At 35.9% G+C, this 19,169-nt stretch overlaps 2 protein-coding genes and 1 long non-coding RNA gene across 3 annotated transcripts in view; 1 reads left to right on the top strand and 2 right to left on the bottom strand.

Moving 5' to 3' along the window:
* LOC111045580 (acyl-CoA Delta(11) desaturase) overlaps positions 1-4,866 on the bottom strand; it is a 57,403-nt gene extending 52,537 nt beyond the window's left edge. Inside the window, exon 1 of the mRNA XM_039442707.1 lies at positions 4,662-4,866. Within this exon, the coding sequence (XP_039298641.1) occupies positions 4,662-4,700 (39 nt within the window). The 5' untranslated portion in view covers positions 4,701-4,866. The remainder of the gene's footprint in view (positions 1-4,661) is intronic.
* A 6,099-nt stretch (positions 4,867-10,965) lies between these two features.
* Positions 10,966-19,169, top strand: part of LOC111051429 (ATPase H(+)-transporting accessory protein 2) — a 31,518-nt gene continuing 23,314 nt past the window's right edge. Inside the window, exon 1 of the mRNA XM_039442684.1 lies at positions 10,966-11,170. Coding sequence (XP_039298618.1) covers positions 11,131-11,170 — 40 coding nt within the window. The 5' untranslated portion in view covers positions 10,966-11,130. The remainder of the gene's footprint in view (positions 11,171-19,169) is intronic.
* Positions 14,638-15,220, bottom strand: LOC120354830. Its single transcript, XR_005573231.1, has 2 exons — positions 14,914-15,220; positions 14,638-14,827 (listed from the first exon to the last, which is right to left on the bottom strand). It is a non-coding gene; the product is annotated as an uncharacterized LOC120354830 (long non-coding RNA).

Here is a 19,169-nt window from a genome sequence, read left to right as displayed (position 1 = left end):
TCCATAACTCAATTCAAAAAAGGGCTCTGTAAGAAACTCAGGAATTGCCAATTCTCCCTGATAATGGACGAGACCACAGATTGTGGCTTAGTTAAATAGTGAGCAATGTGTATTGTTGTGTATTTTGACAAGGGAACTCAAGTAAAGTTCTTGAGAATGGCTGAGTGCGAGAAAGGGGATGCAAACCATTAATTTGTATAATGTATTAAAAAACACATTGGATGAAAATGAAAAAAATATATATATACTACCTTTGAAAAATGTAGTACGGTAGGCTTTTTGTGTAGTGACACTACTAATGTGATGGCTAGTGCACATTCATCAGTTTTAACTAGGCTAAGAGATGAACTCCCACAAATATGCTTAGTGAAATGCTCGAGGCATCAGCTGCACTTGGCCAGCTCCTGGGGCCTGTTTCATGAAACCCCTGTAATACAGGGCATGTATTACAGGACTTAATAAATTAGAATTTACAATCCTGTAAAATTATGTTTCATAAAAATAATTCTACACTTGTAAAATCACCTGTATTACAGTTCCTTTATTTTGTCCTAACGAATCACATTGAACGTTTTGGTGGAGAACTCACATCATCAAATTTCTAACGATGGTTTGGTTGTATTCATGCAGGAAAATAATTTTGTTAATGATAATTAGTCAAGATTATAATAACTACTCAACTTACAAACTTATTATAACAGTTATGTTTATATAAGTAGTGTTGTTAAAAAAATAATTAACAAATGTTAATAATTAAATTAACGACATTAACTCGATATGTTATTTTTGTTTAATAAAAAACATTATGGACGTAAATTTTCTGAATATTTCCAATAACACTTTACTGAGGAAAGCTTGATCTACACCGTTCATTATAATTATTCATAAGTTTCCTGCATCATATTGTATGAAATTCTGTCCTTAAAAATTCTTGGTCTACGAATAATAACATAGTCATCTTCACTAGAACTAGAACTTCATCCATTTTAACACGTTGCCTTTACAACAAAATGTCATTTTTCAAGATTTTACCTACAGTTGTAAAAGTTTTAGGATACCGTAGTCTAAATAATGATAAAATATTCAACAACTTACATCACAAGCCTCCTCTGCATCACCATATCCTCCTACATCACAATCCTCTTCTGCATCACCAAATCCTCCTACATCACAAGCCTCTTCTGCTTCACCAAATCCTCCTACATCACAAGCCTCTTCTGCATCACCAAATTCTCCTGCATCACAAGCCTCTTGTGCATCACCAAATCCTCCTGCATCACAAGCCTCTCCTGCATCACCAAATCCTCCTGCATCACAAGCCTCTTCTGCATCACCAAATCCTCCTGCATCACAAGCCTCTCCTGCATCACCAATCCTCCTGCATCACAAGCCTCTTCTGCATCATCAAATCCTCCTGCATCACAAGCCTCTCCTGCATCACAAATCCTCCTGCATCACAAGCCTCTCCTGCATCACCAAATCCTCCTGCTTCACAAGCCTCTTCTGCATCATCAAATCCTCCTGCATCACAAGCCTCTTCTGCATCACCAAATCTTCCCTAAATCCTCCTGCATCACAAGCCTCTCCTGCATCACCAAATCCTCCTGCATCACAAGCCTCTCCTGCATCACCAAATCTTCCCTAAATCCTCCTGCATCATAAGCCTCTTCTGCATCACCAAATCTTCCCTAAATCCTCCTGCATCATAAGCCTCTCCTGCATCACCAAATCCTCCTGCATCACAAGCCTCTCCTGCATCACCAAATCCTCCTGCATCACAAGCCTCTTCTGCATCATCAAATCCTCCTGCATCACAAGCCTCTTCTGCATCACCAAATCCTCCTGCATCACAAGCCTCTCCTGCATCACCAAATCCTCCTGCATCACAAGCCTCTCCTGCATCACCAAATCTTCCCTAAATCCTCCTGCATCATAAGCCTCTTCTGCATCACCAAATCCTCCTACATCACAAGCCTCTTCTGCATCACCAAATCCTCCTGCATCACAAGCCTCTTCTGAATCACCAAATCCTCCTACATCACAAGCCTCCTCTGCATCACCATATCCTCCTACATCACAATCCTCTTCTGCATCACCAAATCCTCCTACATCACAAGCCTCTTCTGCTTCACCAAATCCTCCTACATCACAAGCCTCTTCTGCATCACCAAATTCTCCTGCATCACAAGCCTCTTGTGCATCACCAAATCCTCCTGCATCACAAGCCTCTCCTGCATCACCAAATCCTCCTGCATCACAAGCCTCTTCTGCATCACCAAATCCTCCTGCATCACAAGCCTCTCCTGCATCACCAAATCCTCCTGCATCACAAGCCTCTTCTGCATCATCAAATCCTCCTGCATCACAAGCCTCTCCTGCATCACCAAATCCTCCTGCATCACAAGCCTCTCCTGCATCACCAAATCCTCCTGCTTCACAAGCCTCTTCTGCATCACCAAATCCTCCTACATCACAATCCTCTTCTGCATCACCAAATCCTCCTGCATCACAAGCCTCTCCTGCATCACCAAATCCTCCTGCATCACAAGCCTCTCCTGCATCACCAAATCTTCCCTAAATCCTCCTGCATCATAAGCCTCTTCTGCATCACCAAATCTTCCCTAAATCCTCCTGCATCATAAGCCTCTCCTGCATCACCAAATCCTCCTGCATCACAAGCCTCTCCTGCATCACCAAATCCTCCTGCATCACAAGCCTCTTCTGCATCATCAAATCCTCCTGCATCACAAGCCTCTTCTGCATCACCAAATCCTCCTGCATCACAAGCCTCTCCTGCATCACCAAATCCTCCTGCATCACAAGCCTCTCCTGCATCACCAAATCTTCCCTAAATCCTCCTGCATCATAAGCCTCTTCTGCATCACCAAATCCTCCTACATCACAAGCCTCTTCTGCATCACCAAATCCTCCTGCATCACAAGCCTCTTCTGCATCACCAAATCCTCCTACATCACAAGCCTCCTCTGCATCACCAAATCCTCCTACATCACAATCCTCTTCTGCATCACCAAATCCTCCTACATCACAAGCCTCTTCTGCTTCACCAAATCCTCCTACATCACAAGCCTCTTCTGCATCACCAAATTCTCCTGCATCACAAGCCTCTTGTGCATCACCAAATCCTCCTGCATCACAAGCCTCTTCTGCATCACCAAATCCTCCTACATCACAAGCCTCTTCTGCATCACCAAATTCCCCTGCATCACAAGTCTCTTGTGCATCACCAAATCCTCCTACATCACAAGCCTCTTCTGCATCACCAAATTCCCCTGCATCACAAGCCTCTTGTGCATCACCAAATCCTCCTACATCACAAGCCTCTTCTGCATCACCAAATTCCCCTGCATCACAAGCCTCTTGTGTATCACCAAATCCTCCTGCATGTCAAGACCTTTGCATCACTTACTCATCCTTCCTCACCTGCGCCTCAAGCTGCTCAAACATTTGCCTTGAAAGATTTCAATGAAAAAACTACTAAGAGGAGAAGTCTTATAAAAAAAAGTATATTACCTCATTGGCGTCCAGAGAGGATTTTGAGCGATGGTTGTGCAAGTCAGAAAAAGTCTACAGTTGAATTGGAGTATGCTTTCTGCATGGTGTGTGACTAGAATCTAGCATTTGGAAAGTCTGAGCTATTAAGACATTCACAAATATTGAAGCATGTGGCAGCTATGAAATCACTCAAATGAAATAAAAATTGAGAGAAGTGATTAGTACTCCATTGGAAATAGGAGCAAGAAGAGAGAGCTCAAATGGGCAGCAATGCTAGCTGAAAAAATCTGTCTCTGCTGGCTCTGATTGATACTATAATCCCGCTGGCTGAAAGTATCTACACAGATTCTGAAATAGCATCTTCAATGCGATCAAAGAGGACAAAAGCTACTAGCCTCATAAAATAGCTTCAGAACTCAATTCAAAAATGGGCTCTGTAAGAAACTCAGGGATTGCCAATTCTCCCTGATAATGGACGAGTCCACAGATTGTGGATTAGTTAATAGTGAGCAATGTGTATTGTTGTGAATTTTGACAAGGGAACTCAAGTAAAGTTCTTGAGAATGGCTGAGTGCGAAAAAGGGGATGCAAACCATTAATTTGTATAATGTATTAAAAAACACATTGGATGAAAATGAAAAAAATTATATACTACCTTTGAAAAATGTAGTAAGGTAGGCTTTTTGTGTAGTGACACTACTAATGTGATGGCTAGTGCACATTTTTAATGTATTGCACATGTAATGCACTGCTAGTGCCAGTTTTAACTATAGGCTGAGAGATGAACTTCCACAAATTTGCTTAGTGAAAGTCTCAAGCCATCAGCTGCACTTGGCCAGCTCCTGGGCTTGTAAAAAGATACCCAAAAAATAATGAAGATATGTTGAGGGAAATCTTTGCACATTTCCATATAAACTACCAGATGCAGGTTGTATTGAGAGAGTTCCAGGAATTCTATAATCTTCAACACCATTAAATAATTGGCATGAGCCAAACAAGGTGGTTGAGCCTAAAAAGTTGTATCGACAGGGTCTTGAAACAGTTTGATGCACTTGTTAGTTATTTTTCACTACAAGTATTCGAAGATCCTTCTACGACTACAGAGAACATTCTGATAGCACTAAAAAATGCAACGACAAAAATGTTACCTGGAGTTTTTGAGTTACGTTGATCAGATGAATGGACATAACACTCTGTTTCAATCAATTGGCTCCACATTACATTTTTTACGATCAAATTTGAGTAACCTGATCAAGAGTTAATTTCACAAAATTTATTATTTTATGCCATGTGAAACAAACTGAAGCTTTACAAATTTATCCTTCCAATTAAGAAAATCAACTTCCCTGCAATCTGATCATTCAAATAAATCAAGAATGGAATTGGCAATAAGACTGTTCCTCTGTGAAGACCAAACTTGTTAGAATTCTTGTATAAGTTTTATTGTTCAAGTTCATAGTTTGCGGTCTATCCTGTAGATAGTTGGTGATCAAATCTTTTGCCGTTTTTTTATTGGGTTCTCTCATTTTATTGGTTATAAGTAGAACTGTATTTTCAATGTTTTTTCTTGTAATATATAATTTTCTACTCACTAATAGCGATATCCACAGTCATAGAACAAGAACTGCTAATAACTATCATTCACCTAATGTTAATTTGGCGATAGCAAAGAAAAATCCATTTTATCAGGGAATAAATTCTTACAATAGGCTCCCAAATGAAATAAAATCTATTAAAACAAATAAAAATGTATTTAAAGCCCAAGTGAAGAAATATTTATTGAATGGTGGCTTCTATTCCATAAAGGATGTAAAATTATAATTTTGAATAGTTATCAAAATCACTAAATGAAAAGATTTTATAGGTCTTCGTCAACAAACTCGAGATTAGATAATAACGGGTATCCAGGCTACAGTTTTGACAGCCAAATGGAAAGGAGAATATTATTGCTATTTATTTAATAATATAAAATAATAAATTTTTGAGGTTAGGTTCTTTGATACTTACTGATCGGCAACCTAAATAATTGATCAAGCCGTATGAATTGAGAATTAGCCAGACACCTGTGGCAAATTTAGTTGCGTACAAGTAGCATTTGCCTAAACTGTGATCATTGGGTTGGTAACAAGCATGGCATGTTAATGTGAAAGGAAAAACATTTTAAAAAATACAAAAATATTTATTATGTCATACGAGCATGGACAAAATGTGTAAAATAAATAAAAATATTAAGGAAGTGTGGTATATCCTACTCGGCGCATGAATACATTTGTAATTTTAGAATAAGCCAATCAAAATAGTTACAGTAACTGACCGGCGGTAAAAGCGAGTTAATTCAAAAATATACATTATTTATTATGTAAATGATAAGAATTTGTAAACTATACAGTACCCAGTTTATGTAATAGATAAGAAATGAATATTTAAAAATTATAATATTTGTTCTTCATGTGGTAACCTAGCAGATTAGCAAGGACTATATTAAATCATATTATTGCATAGTAGTGAGGCTAGGGACAGCTCCAATCAGAGTGAATATTCAAGTGATATGCAAATTCAAAAATACGGAAGTATGGTCGTGGAAAGAATAGGGGTAGATCTGAGCCCACTTGCTTGTCAGAGGTCATCGGGAACAGCCACCAATTTATAGAGCACAAGATCCCTTTTTAAATATTTGTACATTTTTAAAAATCTAAGTTTGGATTTAAAAAGTTTGGGTGGCATTAGTGGCGGTACCGCATCATCTAGTATGATAATCAGAGCCCTTATATCTATCTATCTCTACTGCATCTATATTTGTGGAGTACACCAAATCAGTCACAAGAACTGTGAACTGTTAAAGCGGCCGATGTCTGCAGCCAGCGAAAGCAGAGAATTGTTTGAGCTCCTGGGAGAGCTGGTAAGAAATTGGTACTATTATTTTTCCAGGAATCACAAAAAGTATTATACATCATCCAAATCTTTGCTCTACCGACTGCGGCCAAGCAGGGCACACGTTATAGAGAAAATAACATTACAAGGAATACATGGATAATTAGTGGATACATTTCAAAAATATTGGGCACTTATCAATATTAATAGCTGTGGTTGATAACTTATTCTACTTTTGTGTCTTGCACTTTGTGACATTGATCATTTTAATGTATTTCATTTGTTTCTATAATTGACGTTTGCCATATCTGTAATTGTACAGCTTTTTATGCAATAAAAATATTTATTCATTCATTTTATATAATGTTCCTCAGCGTTTTCAATGCAATGTGGTAAAAAAGAACTTTTCTAAATAATTTGTGCAATCAGTATTACATTTTTTTTTGTTATCAATTATAATGATTGATCTATGTATAGGCTTATGAGCAATTGCAGTAGAATCTATAATCACGAATATCTATCACATTTCAGTATAATATTATTCATGGTGATCAAATTTATGTCAGTAGATACCTACCTACATTATACAAAGAGTAGTGGTAGTTATGTTAAACTAGACTAGAGATCATAATAATCAAGTTTACTATAATTTTTATTTTACAATCAATTTTCTCATTATCATACAAACTTTTAGAATATTGTCACTTTCATTGTAATATGCAACATCTGTTTGGTTTAATCAATCCTTTTTGATGTGTAGTAGCTTGAAAACACTTGGTGCCGGTTGCACAAAAGCCAGTTAAATTTTAACCGTGGTTAATTCCACAAGAACCAATCAGAGAAGCCGTCTTATCAAAATGGCCTTCTCTGATTGGTTCTCGTGAAATTAATCACGGATAAAATTTAACCGGCTCTTGTGCAACTGGGCCTTTGCATCACTATTATAGACTACTCCTTTTCCTCATGAAAATATTTATTAAAATACTACTAAGCAAGAAGAATTTTTTGTTTCAACCCCTATAAATATAAACTAATAATGTTGACAAATTATCAAAATTAAATGAGTTTTATTTTTAAAATTCAATATGATACCTGATTGTGGATATGGTTTGTAAACTGCAAAATATTGCACTAAAGTATTTTTTATTGTACAAAGTCTTATTCACATGTCTTTACATGTCTCTACATTTACATGTAGTTACAATAAACATTATTTCATTTGTTTTGCTAATATCATATATTCAATTATTTCTTTTATCTACATGTCTATAGTCATAATAAACATTATTTGATTTTGTTGAAATGTTGTCAATTCATTGCTTATCAATGTTTGTTTCCATTACGAACTGCTTGTTAATCACTTTTGAACAACCAAATTACGACAGAGCAGTCGTATTTATAAATAAAAGCTATTAGCTTCTAGTCACATTTGTTGAGCACTTTCGGACACTTGGCCCTTCATCTTCATCTGAGGCCATTCACTTGAGTGTAATATCTTCACTTTACATAACAACAATAGGCCAATCTACAGGGGAATTTGGAGGGAATGTTTGGAGCACAATATTAGACTTTGCAACTTTGTTTGGACTACTTAGAAGGTAAATATATCAAAAGTCCTCATCCCTACCCCTTGTGCTTAAGGGCCGAGAGTGGTTTAAGAGAGCGTTTTTTCATTTCTGGCTTACACGCATATATCATAAAATTGCATTTCAGCGATATGACTTACTAAGAAAAAATGAAGCTAGATGAATTTCCAAAAAGTTTTGTTCAGTAGAGTTTTGTGATATTTTCTTCAGTTTTCGAGATATTCACTCTTAAAAGTGTAAAATCTTTAAAAAGCTGCTATAACAATTGATGGGAAGTATAAAATGGTGAAAAAATACATCAAATTGAAGAGAATTGAATGCTCTATACATCCCAACGTTCAATACTCAATTTTTCGATGCATTGTTGTTGAGTATAAGCCCTGAAAGTTGAAAAAGTTGGAAGAAAAACGGTCTTTTCAAAGATTTTAGACTTTAAAAGTGAATATCTCGAAAACTAAAGAAGATATCACAAAACTTGTAAGAAATTTATCTACCTTCATTTTTGCTCAGTAAGACATGTCGCTGAAATGCATTGTTTCCAAGATACATGCGTGTAAGCCAGCAATGAAAAAACGCAACTCTTAAAACACTCTCATCCCTCAAGAACAAGGGGTAGGGATGAGGACTTTTGATATGTTTACCTTCTAAGTAGTCCAAACAAAGCTGCGAAGTCAAATATTCTGGTCCAAATTCCCCTGTCAATTGATCTATTGTTGTTAAACTGAAAATATTACACTCAACACTATAACGGCTGCAGCAATTGTAGGGAGATGCGTAAAATAATGAAATTGAAAAGAATACGATGCCCTATGAGCTCATGATTAGCACGGATTTTTTCAATCAATCGGTAAAAAGTTATAAGGCCAAGAAGATGAAAAATCTGAGCCGGATGGGTTTTTCTTAAAAATGTGACACCTTCGAGAGCTCATATACCTACAAAACTATGAGAGATATGGAAAAATGTTACAGATAAAACTTGTAGCCTAATTTGTAAGCTTTAATTTTGTATTTGACATACTTTTCCAAAAGACTCATATTGCTCAAAGCATTATGCAAAAAAAAACAAAAATATTGTACTTTCAAACCACCCCCACACCCCCTTAGAACAGGGGGTAGGAGTGAGTACTTTTGATATGTTTACCTTCTTACTATACTAAACAGAGCTGCAGGGCCGAAAATTGTGTTCCAAACTTTTCCTCTCTATACCTTTTTATGAGCATTCATTGACTGGACTAAGAAGTTTTATGATTTCTAATTTCATATTTGGATTCATCTTTTCAAAGTTTGAAATAAAAAAATTCAAGTTCAAAAATTTTCATGTTTAGACCTAAACCTTAAAGTTTTTAAAAGCTTCTAAAAACCTTTGCCTGTCCCTTTGTGAGCAAAAAATTATTATCTTATTATTTATCCTACTATGGTAATACAAAGCTATATTAAAAATCTGGTGTGGTACACTCACACAACTTTCCTTGCTCATATTTGAAACTACGATCAGACTTTTGTACATGTGTATATATAATTGTTTTCAGAGTACTTTTTCCTTTGTGCAAATTGTAAAATTCGATTATTTTTTTTTAGTCGTCATTTTTTTAAAGTCGTCAAAACAGCTGTTCTACAGATGAAATATCTCAACTATGTGTTCTTTTTATGAACTGCTCTACCTACCTACATCATGCACGAGAAGGAGGTTACAAAGTCCATTTCTCAAGGATGGGGTGGACCCCCCATTAGTTTCCCAGAAAGGAGACTCATGCCAGTTAATAGAGCTGATAAATAACTATACAGAGTATGGATTTGAAAAAAATCGGTCAAGTTATTTTGAGAAAATCGTGAAAAACATGTTTTTTTTAGTAATTATCCGCCATTTTTCTCAAGTACCTATATTACGGAGCTCCTGCAATTTTCTCAGGAATAAGACTCATGTTAGTTGATAGGGCTTATAAATAGCTATCCATGGTACGAATTTAAAGAAAATCGTTAGAGCCGTTTTCGAGAAAACCCTGAATAAAATGGTTTTTTTAGTGATTATCCGCCATTTTTCACAAGAATATTATGGAGCTCCTGCAATTTTCCCAGAAATGAGACTCATATGTCAGTTGATAGGGCTTATAAATAGCTATCCATGGTATAAATTTGAAGAAAATCGTTAGAGCCGTTTTCGAGAAAACCGTGAAAAACATGGTTTTTTAGCATTATCCGCCATTTCTTCCGCCTTCTTGAATTGAATTTCTTATTGTCGGGTCCTCATGGTATAAGGACCTCAAGTTTGAAATCCCAAATCAATCGGTTAATTAGGAATAGAGTTATCATGTTCACAGACATACACACACACACACACACACAGACCAACACCCAAAAATCATGTTTTTGGACTCAGGGGACCTTGAAACGTATAGAAAACTTGAAATTAGGGTACCTCAATTTTTTTTGGAAAGCAATACTTTCCTTACCTATGGTAGTAGGGCAAGGAAAGTAAAAACAGCCATAACTCCTTTGTTTTCGGGTATTTTCGAAAATGCTTTGAAGAATTTGGGGTCGTTGAATCCAAATCTATTCCTCTATCTCCTTTATTGGACGATTTAGACTTTGGTGGAGAATATTAATAACGCGGGACTCGCGTTGCTCAAAAAAGGTGTGTAGTGATTTTGCTCCGAGCCGTTCAAGGACACAAGTCAAATCCGCAGGCCGCCACAGGCGAAATCTGTAAGTGTGTAGGGCCCTTAAGGCTTTATTTGCCTATGTCATCTTGAGAAGGCCTAACTTGGATTTCATCACATAAATTTACATGTATATTATCACATATATTATTTTTTTAACTAGTGGCAAGGTTAGTCAACCCTTCGTTGACTAGATTAATAGATAAGCTCTGTATGTAATGTATGCTCTCATGAAATATTTCATGAAAATAAAAATTCAATCACGCAGAATCGATTGATTTTGTTGCGTTCAGATAGGGTATGCTTAGAAAAGCACCGCTTCAGATCTAGATGGCTTTGCTCTAGCAGGGTACTCCCTTTTTCTGTCACATGATTATTGATCAGCTGATCCTGATGCTGATGGCAATTGTATAGTCAAGCTTGAACGTCTCTTATTGTGTAAATAAAATTATTTAAAAAGTTTAAATTGTAATCAGTTTTGTAAAATAATTCTTGTAAATAAAATGTTGCCGTTACTATTTCTTCTTGGTATGTGCGGGGCTGGTAAGTATTAATTACAATAATGTACTCATTTAAATTAACAGTTTGTTGTAGGTTAGTTATAGTGTAGACTATATTCTTTATTACTAGCTAATAACTTAAAAAAACAACACATTTGATTTTTTTATTTGTATCTCTTAATTATTATTTTATTCTGTAGTGCTAAATCGATTCATGGCCACTAGGTTTGGATTCTGAACAAAAAAGTACATAATGTAGGTACTGTCTTACTCATAGAGTACATTATGGACTTTTCTTGGAAATATTATGTGAATTTCAAATTCAAAGTATGAAACAAAACGGAGCTAAAGTTCAATTGTTGAATTGAAGTTTTCTTGACTTGAAAGAGTTCCTTCAGGAGAAGTTAAGATGGCTGACGAGAGTGTTGAATCGAATTGTGGTGTCTGTTTTAAAACTGTAAAAGAAAATGAAAATGCATTGAATTGTGAGGGTTTTTGCTCAAATTGGTATCACATAAAGTGCGTTAATATAGTGGTAGCTGAATATCGTAAAATAAGTGATCTCGGTGAAAAGACTGTGTGGTATTGTGTAGAGTGCAAAGACAAGGTAAGAAATATCATATCTAAGCATGCAAACCCGGTGACTGTGAATGATGGAAATTCCCATATGAACTCCAAAAGTGACGAAAACTTTATTTTAAGTGAACTTATTGACGAAATGAATAAGATTAATGTAAATTTTGCCCAGTTAAATAAGCGAGTTACACAAATTGAATCATCTCAAAGTGAGGTTAAGTGCAAACTTGCTTGTGACAAAATGACCAAAGTAAATAGTGTTCAGGACCAAATTTCAAAAATGGAAAGCACTATTATTTCAAATTTCTATGTAAAAAACCCAGAAATTTTACATCATGACAAAGATCTAATAATTTCTAGTGAAATTACTAGGCCTACTATACAGACTACGACATGCAATGACAACACAAAAGTAGATTGTGATCAACATGCATTTGATCCAAATATAAATGCAACTCAGGACAAATCAAGAAATGAATTTGATGCTTTATTGACAAATACAGCTTTATTGGCTGAGCAAAAAAATTCTGAGGTTTTTTCTAGTAGGATGGACTTATGTGACCAAATAGGTGAGAGTGAAATTTTTGAAGATTCAAATTGGAAGCAAGTGACTAAAATAAAAAAGAAAACCGGGAAAAATAATTCATTAAGCACCCAGAAAAATTCACATACCCCAGTAGAAAGAAATGAAAGACACAAATTAAATTATGCCCAGGCTGCAAAATCAAACAAAATCAAGACAAATACACATTCAAATAAAAAAGTTATAGTAGGATCAAAGGACCTGAATGAAAATACAGGGCCCACAGCTATGCTTGTAGGAGAAAAAAAGGCATGGTTCCATTTAGGGAAGATTAAAAAAGGAACAACAGAGGTAAATGTCAGAAATTTCATGTCCTCATCTTTTCCAGGTCTGAATTTCATTGTTGAAGGCTTGGAGAGTAAAAGTGATATTTACTGTAGTTTCAAGGTGGGAGTTGAATTTGAAAAAATGGAAGAAATCATGGATAGTTCAAAATGGCCAAGATTTGTCACCCTGAGGCGTTTTTTATTCAAACGCTTCCAGGGGGGAGCCCTAAAGTAGATCCCAAAAATCAGGGGGAAGTTCGGGGTAAACTGGACATGGAGCAAAAAATAATATTTCTGAATGTTCAGTGCCTCAGAACAAAAATGGATGTCCTTGAATTTTTCATAGAGGACATTGAACCTAGCATCCTGTGTGTGTCTGAGCACTGGCTGAGAAAAGAGGAAGCTGAGTACTATAGCAATGTGGGGGAACTTGATTTGGCATGCATCTACTCAAGGTGCTTTCATAGAAATGGTGGTGCAGCAATTTTCTTAAAGAAATCCGTCAAGTTTGAGCAGATAGATGTTCAAGATTACTGTGAGGAACTCACAATGGAGCTTGTAGCAGTTAGACTGTCAGAAAATTCCATCATTGTGGTCTCCATTTATCGGTCTCCAGATGGCGATTTTGAGCAGTTCATAGGGCGTCTGGATGATCTGCTGAATGTTTTGACAGGGCAGCATGGTTCAAGAGTGATGATTGGGGGAGATTTTAACATTCATCTGGAGGTTCCATCTAGAGAGAGAAATGATTTCTCTAACCTGCTACGAGGACATGGACTTTTTGTTGCTAATCACCTTCCAACAAGAGAAACTGCATGCTTGGACACAGTAGCCACAGACTTGGAATCATGGGAGTATAGAGTTGAAGTCATTGACCCCATGGTATCCGATCACTGTGCAGTTGTTTTGACTATGAAACAAGATACTGGAGATGAGCCCCCACAAACCTGGCACTCAAATTACAGTTTCAGCAGCAGAAGTGTTAGAGATGAACTTATACCTTGTTTCTGCAGCAGGTTGAGCGAGATAAATTGGAATGAGGTTATCAGACTGGTCAAGCCTGAATATGCATTTGATATGCTTATTGCTGGGTACATGAACATTTTTGACTTGGTTTTTCCAAAGGTGATAAGAAAGGTGCCAAGGTGTACAAGCAGGGTTCCATCACACTCAAAGGATAGATCTTGGTTCACTGAAGATCTTGCCAGACAGAAGAACTTGGTGATACTCCTACATCACTTGTACAAATCAGCAGTGTCCCCAGAGGAGAAAATGGAAAAGCATAGGCTCTATGTGGGACAAAACAAAATCTTCAGAGAAATGGTTAGGCAGGCAAAGAAAGTATACACTGCTAATACCATTGAATCGGCTCCAAATAGCTGTAAAGCAGCGTGGGAGGCCATAAACAAACATCGCCCCAAAAAGCCCAAAGTTAAATCAAACATCAGTCCAGACAATTTCAATGATTACTTTGTGAATGCTATTGAGGATGTTTTGAAGAATCTAGATGAAGCTGACATGGACCCTGTGGAGAATGTTACAAATACAGCTCATAAGATGGATGTATGGAGAAGTATCAATGCGGATAGAGTCAGAAACATTGTCAGTGGCTTGAAAAACTCCAAAACACAGGATATATTTGGCCTATCCACTTCTGTCTTGAAAGAGACCATTGAACATGTAGCAGAACCAATGGCTACAGCAGTTAACCACTGTTTGAGGTTGGGAGTATTCCCAGACACACTGAAGCTGGCAAGAACACTACCAATTCACAAGAAGGGAAATACAGAGATTCCATCCAATTTCAGGCCTATTTCAATAGTGCCAATAATGTCAAAAGTGATTGAAACTGAGATGAAGCTGCAACTTACCAACTTTCAACGACACCACACTGATAGCTAGAGGACGAACAACAGAGGAGGCAGCAGAAAGGTCAGTGGAACAACTAAATGCAGCAAAGTCCTGGTTTACTGCAAACAGGATGAAGTTAAATGAGGAGAAAACTAACCTTCTGGTATGTTCCCTCAAGAGGACTGCAGTGGAGTCTGATCCTGTGAAGCTGCTGGGTTTTTGGGTTGACAACAAGTTGAGGTGGAGTCAACATGTGGCTGAGGTCTGCAAAAGACTTTCCAGGGTTATATTCCTTATAAGAAAACTGAGACACATTGTCTCCAGGGATTACCTGGTCTCAGCTTATCACTCCCTTTTTCATAGTCACATCTTGTATGGAATCCTCCTGTGGGGACACGCGCCTTATTGCCATGATGTGCTGCTCCTGCAGAAGAAAGCAATCAGGGCCATTACTTTTGCGGACTACAGGGAGCATTGCAGGCCACTCTTCAAGGAATTGAAGATACTCACCATCCACAGCCAATACATCCTGTCCTCCTTGATGTATGTCAGAGACAACCTGCAGCAGCTGTCAACAAGAAATCAGATACACAGCTACAATACACGCCATGCAACTGACCTGGATGTTCCCCGATGTCGGTTGGCTGCTACTCAGAGAGGCTTCCCATCAGCTGCCTTGGGCTTCTACAATGGACTCCCAACTGAAGTAAAAAGTGCATCACGTGCAAGATTCAGCGCTCTCGTCAGGCAAAAGTTGATTGATAGAGCAATTTACTCGTTGGCAGAATTAGCTAATGAGCCTTTATTTTAATGACCAGTCTGTCTGGTAAACCCGGTCAAGGACGACGACAACAAGTATCAAGTATCAAGTATCAAGTATCAAGTAAGAGTGATTTCTGCAAAGTAAACGACTTTAGCAAACTTGAATTCTTAATCATAATGATGCTATTTCATAATCTCAAATGTCAATACAAAATAAAAAATGGGTAATCTAAATATATTAATCAAATTAATTTTAGAGTTTCCTTCGTCATATTAAATATACATTAAGTGCCACCTGTTTTTATATATTTTTTTATTTTTAGGTTAGATTGTACATTTAAGTTGAATGCAGAAGTCAAACATATTCAACATCTTCTTAAGTCAAATAAACTTGAAGATTCAAGTTTTGAATCTACAAAATTTAAAGAAAGGTTTTACAAGGGTATTCCTTGAATTCAATAGCATTTCATTAATGTAAATCCTACTTTAGCGACGACTCGAGACGCGCGGCTAGAGCTGCCGCGGTTTGAGCTCATACTCTACAAATTCATTAGATACAATGATTCGTTAGATAAATGGAGTCGCAAAAGCAATAACCAAAACCTCTAGTTCATCTGCCACCATAACGTTCATACACCATAAAAATCCAATGAATCATCGAATCCAATGAATTTGTAGGTTATGTGTTCTTGCCGCGGTGGCTCGACTCGTTGCTAAGAAATTGCATTTCCTTAATAATCATTCTTTCATTAATTTTGATTACAAAAGTTATCAAGTACCCTAAAAATCTATGTTTCCATTTGGGACCAGTGGGCTCCAAAGGAATGGTGAAGTTATAGAATAAATTTCTCTCAATCATGATTGAAGAGTAGGTGTAAAAGCACGCGTATACTCATGTTATAGTTGAATGTTGAGTTAATTATTCACAAAATTGTCATACAATGAAGATAATCGGAATTGTGACAATTTAGTTAATATAATAGGCTAGGCTATATCATTTTTGATAGATACATCCCAAACCCTATTCAATTTCAAATAATTACAACCTGCAACAGAAAAAAATATATATACTTATATAACAGATAGAAAAAATTATAAAAGAGATATACCCACACCATCCCATCCCTGCCCACTGATAATATTTGGGAAGATTCTACAGTATTTCAAATTATTATGGTTGAAATTTATATAACTAGCTTCTGCAATCGACGAAGACATACATTGAGAATGTATAGGAATAAGGATGAGGAATTTTCACATGATTAGAAAAAATATATAGCACTCCTCTATTTGATAAAATGACACAGCAAAACTAATGAAATTTAAAGTATCCTGTACTCATGAAAAACTAAGAAAAAAGCTCTGAAATGTTGCGAATGTCCGCATTGATGCAAACACAAAATGTTTGAATTGTTAAATCCATCTTATTCATATTACAACATAAATAAAAGTCATTACTTGGGGTCAGTGGGCACGAATGGGCATTTGAATAATCAACCTGGCCGCACTTTACTTTGAGCGTACGTGTACTAGTGATCACTTTAAAAATATTGAAATAATAATAGCATCGAATTCCAGTTTATTTTATTTCAGTTTTAGTAATTATATAATCAATTATTAGGTAATTATTTGCTAGTCAGTTAACAAGTTCAGTTAGTAATTATTCAGTTGTTCCAGTTTTATCTTCAGTGTATTATTTCCAGCTTATTTTCGATAGTATTGATACTGAAATTTGTTACTATTAGACGACAGTACTGGTGAACTCAAAGTAAAGTGTCTCTGAACAAAGGTTACAAATAGCAGAGGAACAAGAAACAGTACGCTCTGCTCCCTTTACATACTACAAACAAAATATTCTATTCTACTTTTATTCCTTTTATACCCAACATAGCCTACTGCTTAATCTAAATTCATAAAATTATTTTACATCTTTTCCAAATATGATGAGTTTTTTAGACCAGATTCCATATCATCTGACCGAAAAGAAATCTGAACTCAAGCTGACCTAAAATTCACTATTAACTGGATTGAAACTATTTGATTACTCATCATTTGTCATAACTCTTGTTTTCTCCTTGTTTTCATTTCATTTATTCATTTCATTTATTCAACTCAAAACAAAACAGATACAAAAATAATCATATACACTTTGTGATATATTATCCCTCTAGCTACAAGCTATTTGAGGGATTAAAAAAAATTAAATTTAATCAATAAATATCAATAGTTCTTATTGATTTCTTATTATTATTATTTTTCCACAATAGAGTCCAAGTAGAATGTTCAGTCAACTTTTCATATCGATGTACACATAAATATCGATTTTCACTATTATTTATTTTCCATTTCAATTTGCATCACAGGAAGATATTAGACCACTCTATGTAACCATTTATTCATAGCAATCAATTAACCGAATAACTATTCATTCACTGCTCCTCTAGATCTAGAATGCATTGCATTTTTTTCACAACGTCCTAACCTCCAAAGTAACCTTAAACTTTATTATTAAATTTATTAATAACTAAGTACAATGTTAAACTTATCCTCTATATACATTTTTCAACTGTACCAAATATTTTCATTAAAAAAGAGACTAAGATATTTTTATTTTAAATTAAATATGTTCTTCTTCAACTTGCTTTTGTACTATTTCAATAAATTTTATAACCTAGACAGCTTCATTGATCCTTTCATAGCCCATTATTTTCCTTGACTCCTCTTTGTTAATTTGTTTACAACTTCAATTCCACTAACCAATAACACAACTAATAAACTGGATCTATGTTTGGTGGCCAAAACATTTACGTTTCATTCAGACTAATAAAACCATCAGTTAATAGTTATTTGTGCATCTAGGGACTAAAGTGCAACTTTTTCTCCCTGAGGGAAACTGTTGTCGCCCGATGGCGTAGCCGAGGGTGACAATTTCCCTGAGGGAGAATAAGTACTTTAGTCCCGTGATGCACACAACATTTTTCCTCCACCTACACCAATACCTATAACAATGAATAATTTTACTACATCTTCAGACAATATGCGAGACAATATGGTAACAGTGACTGGGCTGCTATAGTGAGCAGAGGTGCAACGAAGCACAACGCGCTAATTATTATTCATTGTTATGGGCAATTATCATTCTTCAATCGCGGCGTTGTCGGACTTCTTCCCATGTTAATCTTATGGGTTTATTTTTACTCCCTTGGGAGTAAAAGTGATCACTTTTCCCGCTGGGAATTATTTTTAGTCCCATGGGAGGAAAAGTAGTACTTTAGTATTCGATTCCAGGGTGTAAAATGAGACTTTTGATAGTAGGTGGAGGAAAATATAACTTCAGGTAAGAAGTTCATACTGTATAATTATTTTATAACCTTCTTTGGCATCTCGATGAATGTATTCTAATTTTACTTTTAATCATTCATCCTCATATAGTATAATTTTAACTTTGTTTGAACATCACGTTTTCTATCTAATATTCTTAATTCTAGAGGTAATGCATTCAGAAGACATGGTATTCTGCATTCAGGGGCTCTTTTCCCATATGCGTTATTAAATCTTTGGGCTCTGTAGTTTCTATGTCTTAATCTATATTCAATTTCATTTATTTCTCTGTATTTATCATTAAAATAATTACGAGATAAGTCGGTAAACTTAGCAAGAGCCTCGAATGTCATAATTCCCAGAAGCTGTCTTTCAATACCATTAAATAGGGTTCTTATTATTCTTTTTGTGGTATTTTGCAACGGCAGTTTTAAATATGTTGGTGCCAAATAGTAAATTGTGATCCCATAGAACAGTGTACTTTGTATCATTGAGTAATATATAATTCTTTTAGTAGTAATAGGAAAATAATAACATATTTTTGAACATTTATACAGTGCTGCTCTCATGATATTTGTCAGCCATTTATTATGTGATTTAAACCTCATATCTGCATCAAATGTTATTCCTAAATGTTTGATACTTTTATTGAACTCTAGATCCTGACAGTTACATCTATTCAT

The sequence above is a fragment of the Nilaparvata lugens genome, chromosome 1 (genome assembly GCF_014356525.2).
Source record: "Nilaparvata lugens isolate BPH chromosome 1, ASM1435652v1, whole genome shotgun sequence".
Lineage (NCBI taxonomy): Eukaryota > Metazoa > Arthropoda > Insecta > Hemiptera > Delphacidae > Nilaparvata > Nilaparvata lugens.
Note: the sequence above shows the minus strand (reverse complement) of the source record. Positions and strands in the feature narration are given on the sequence as shown.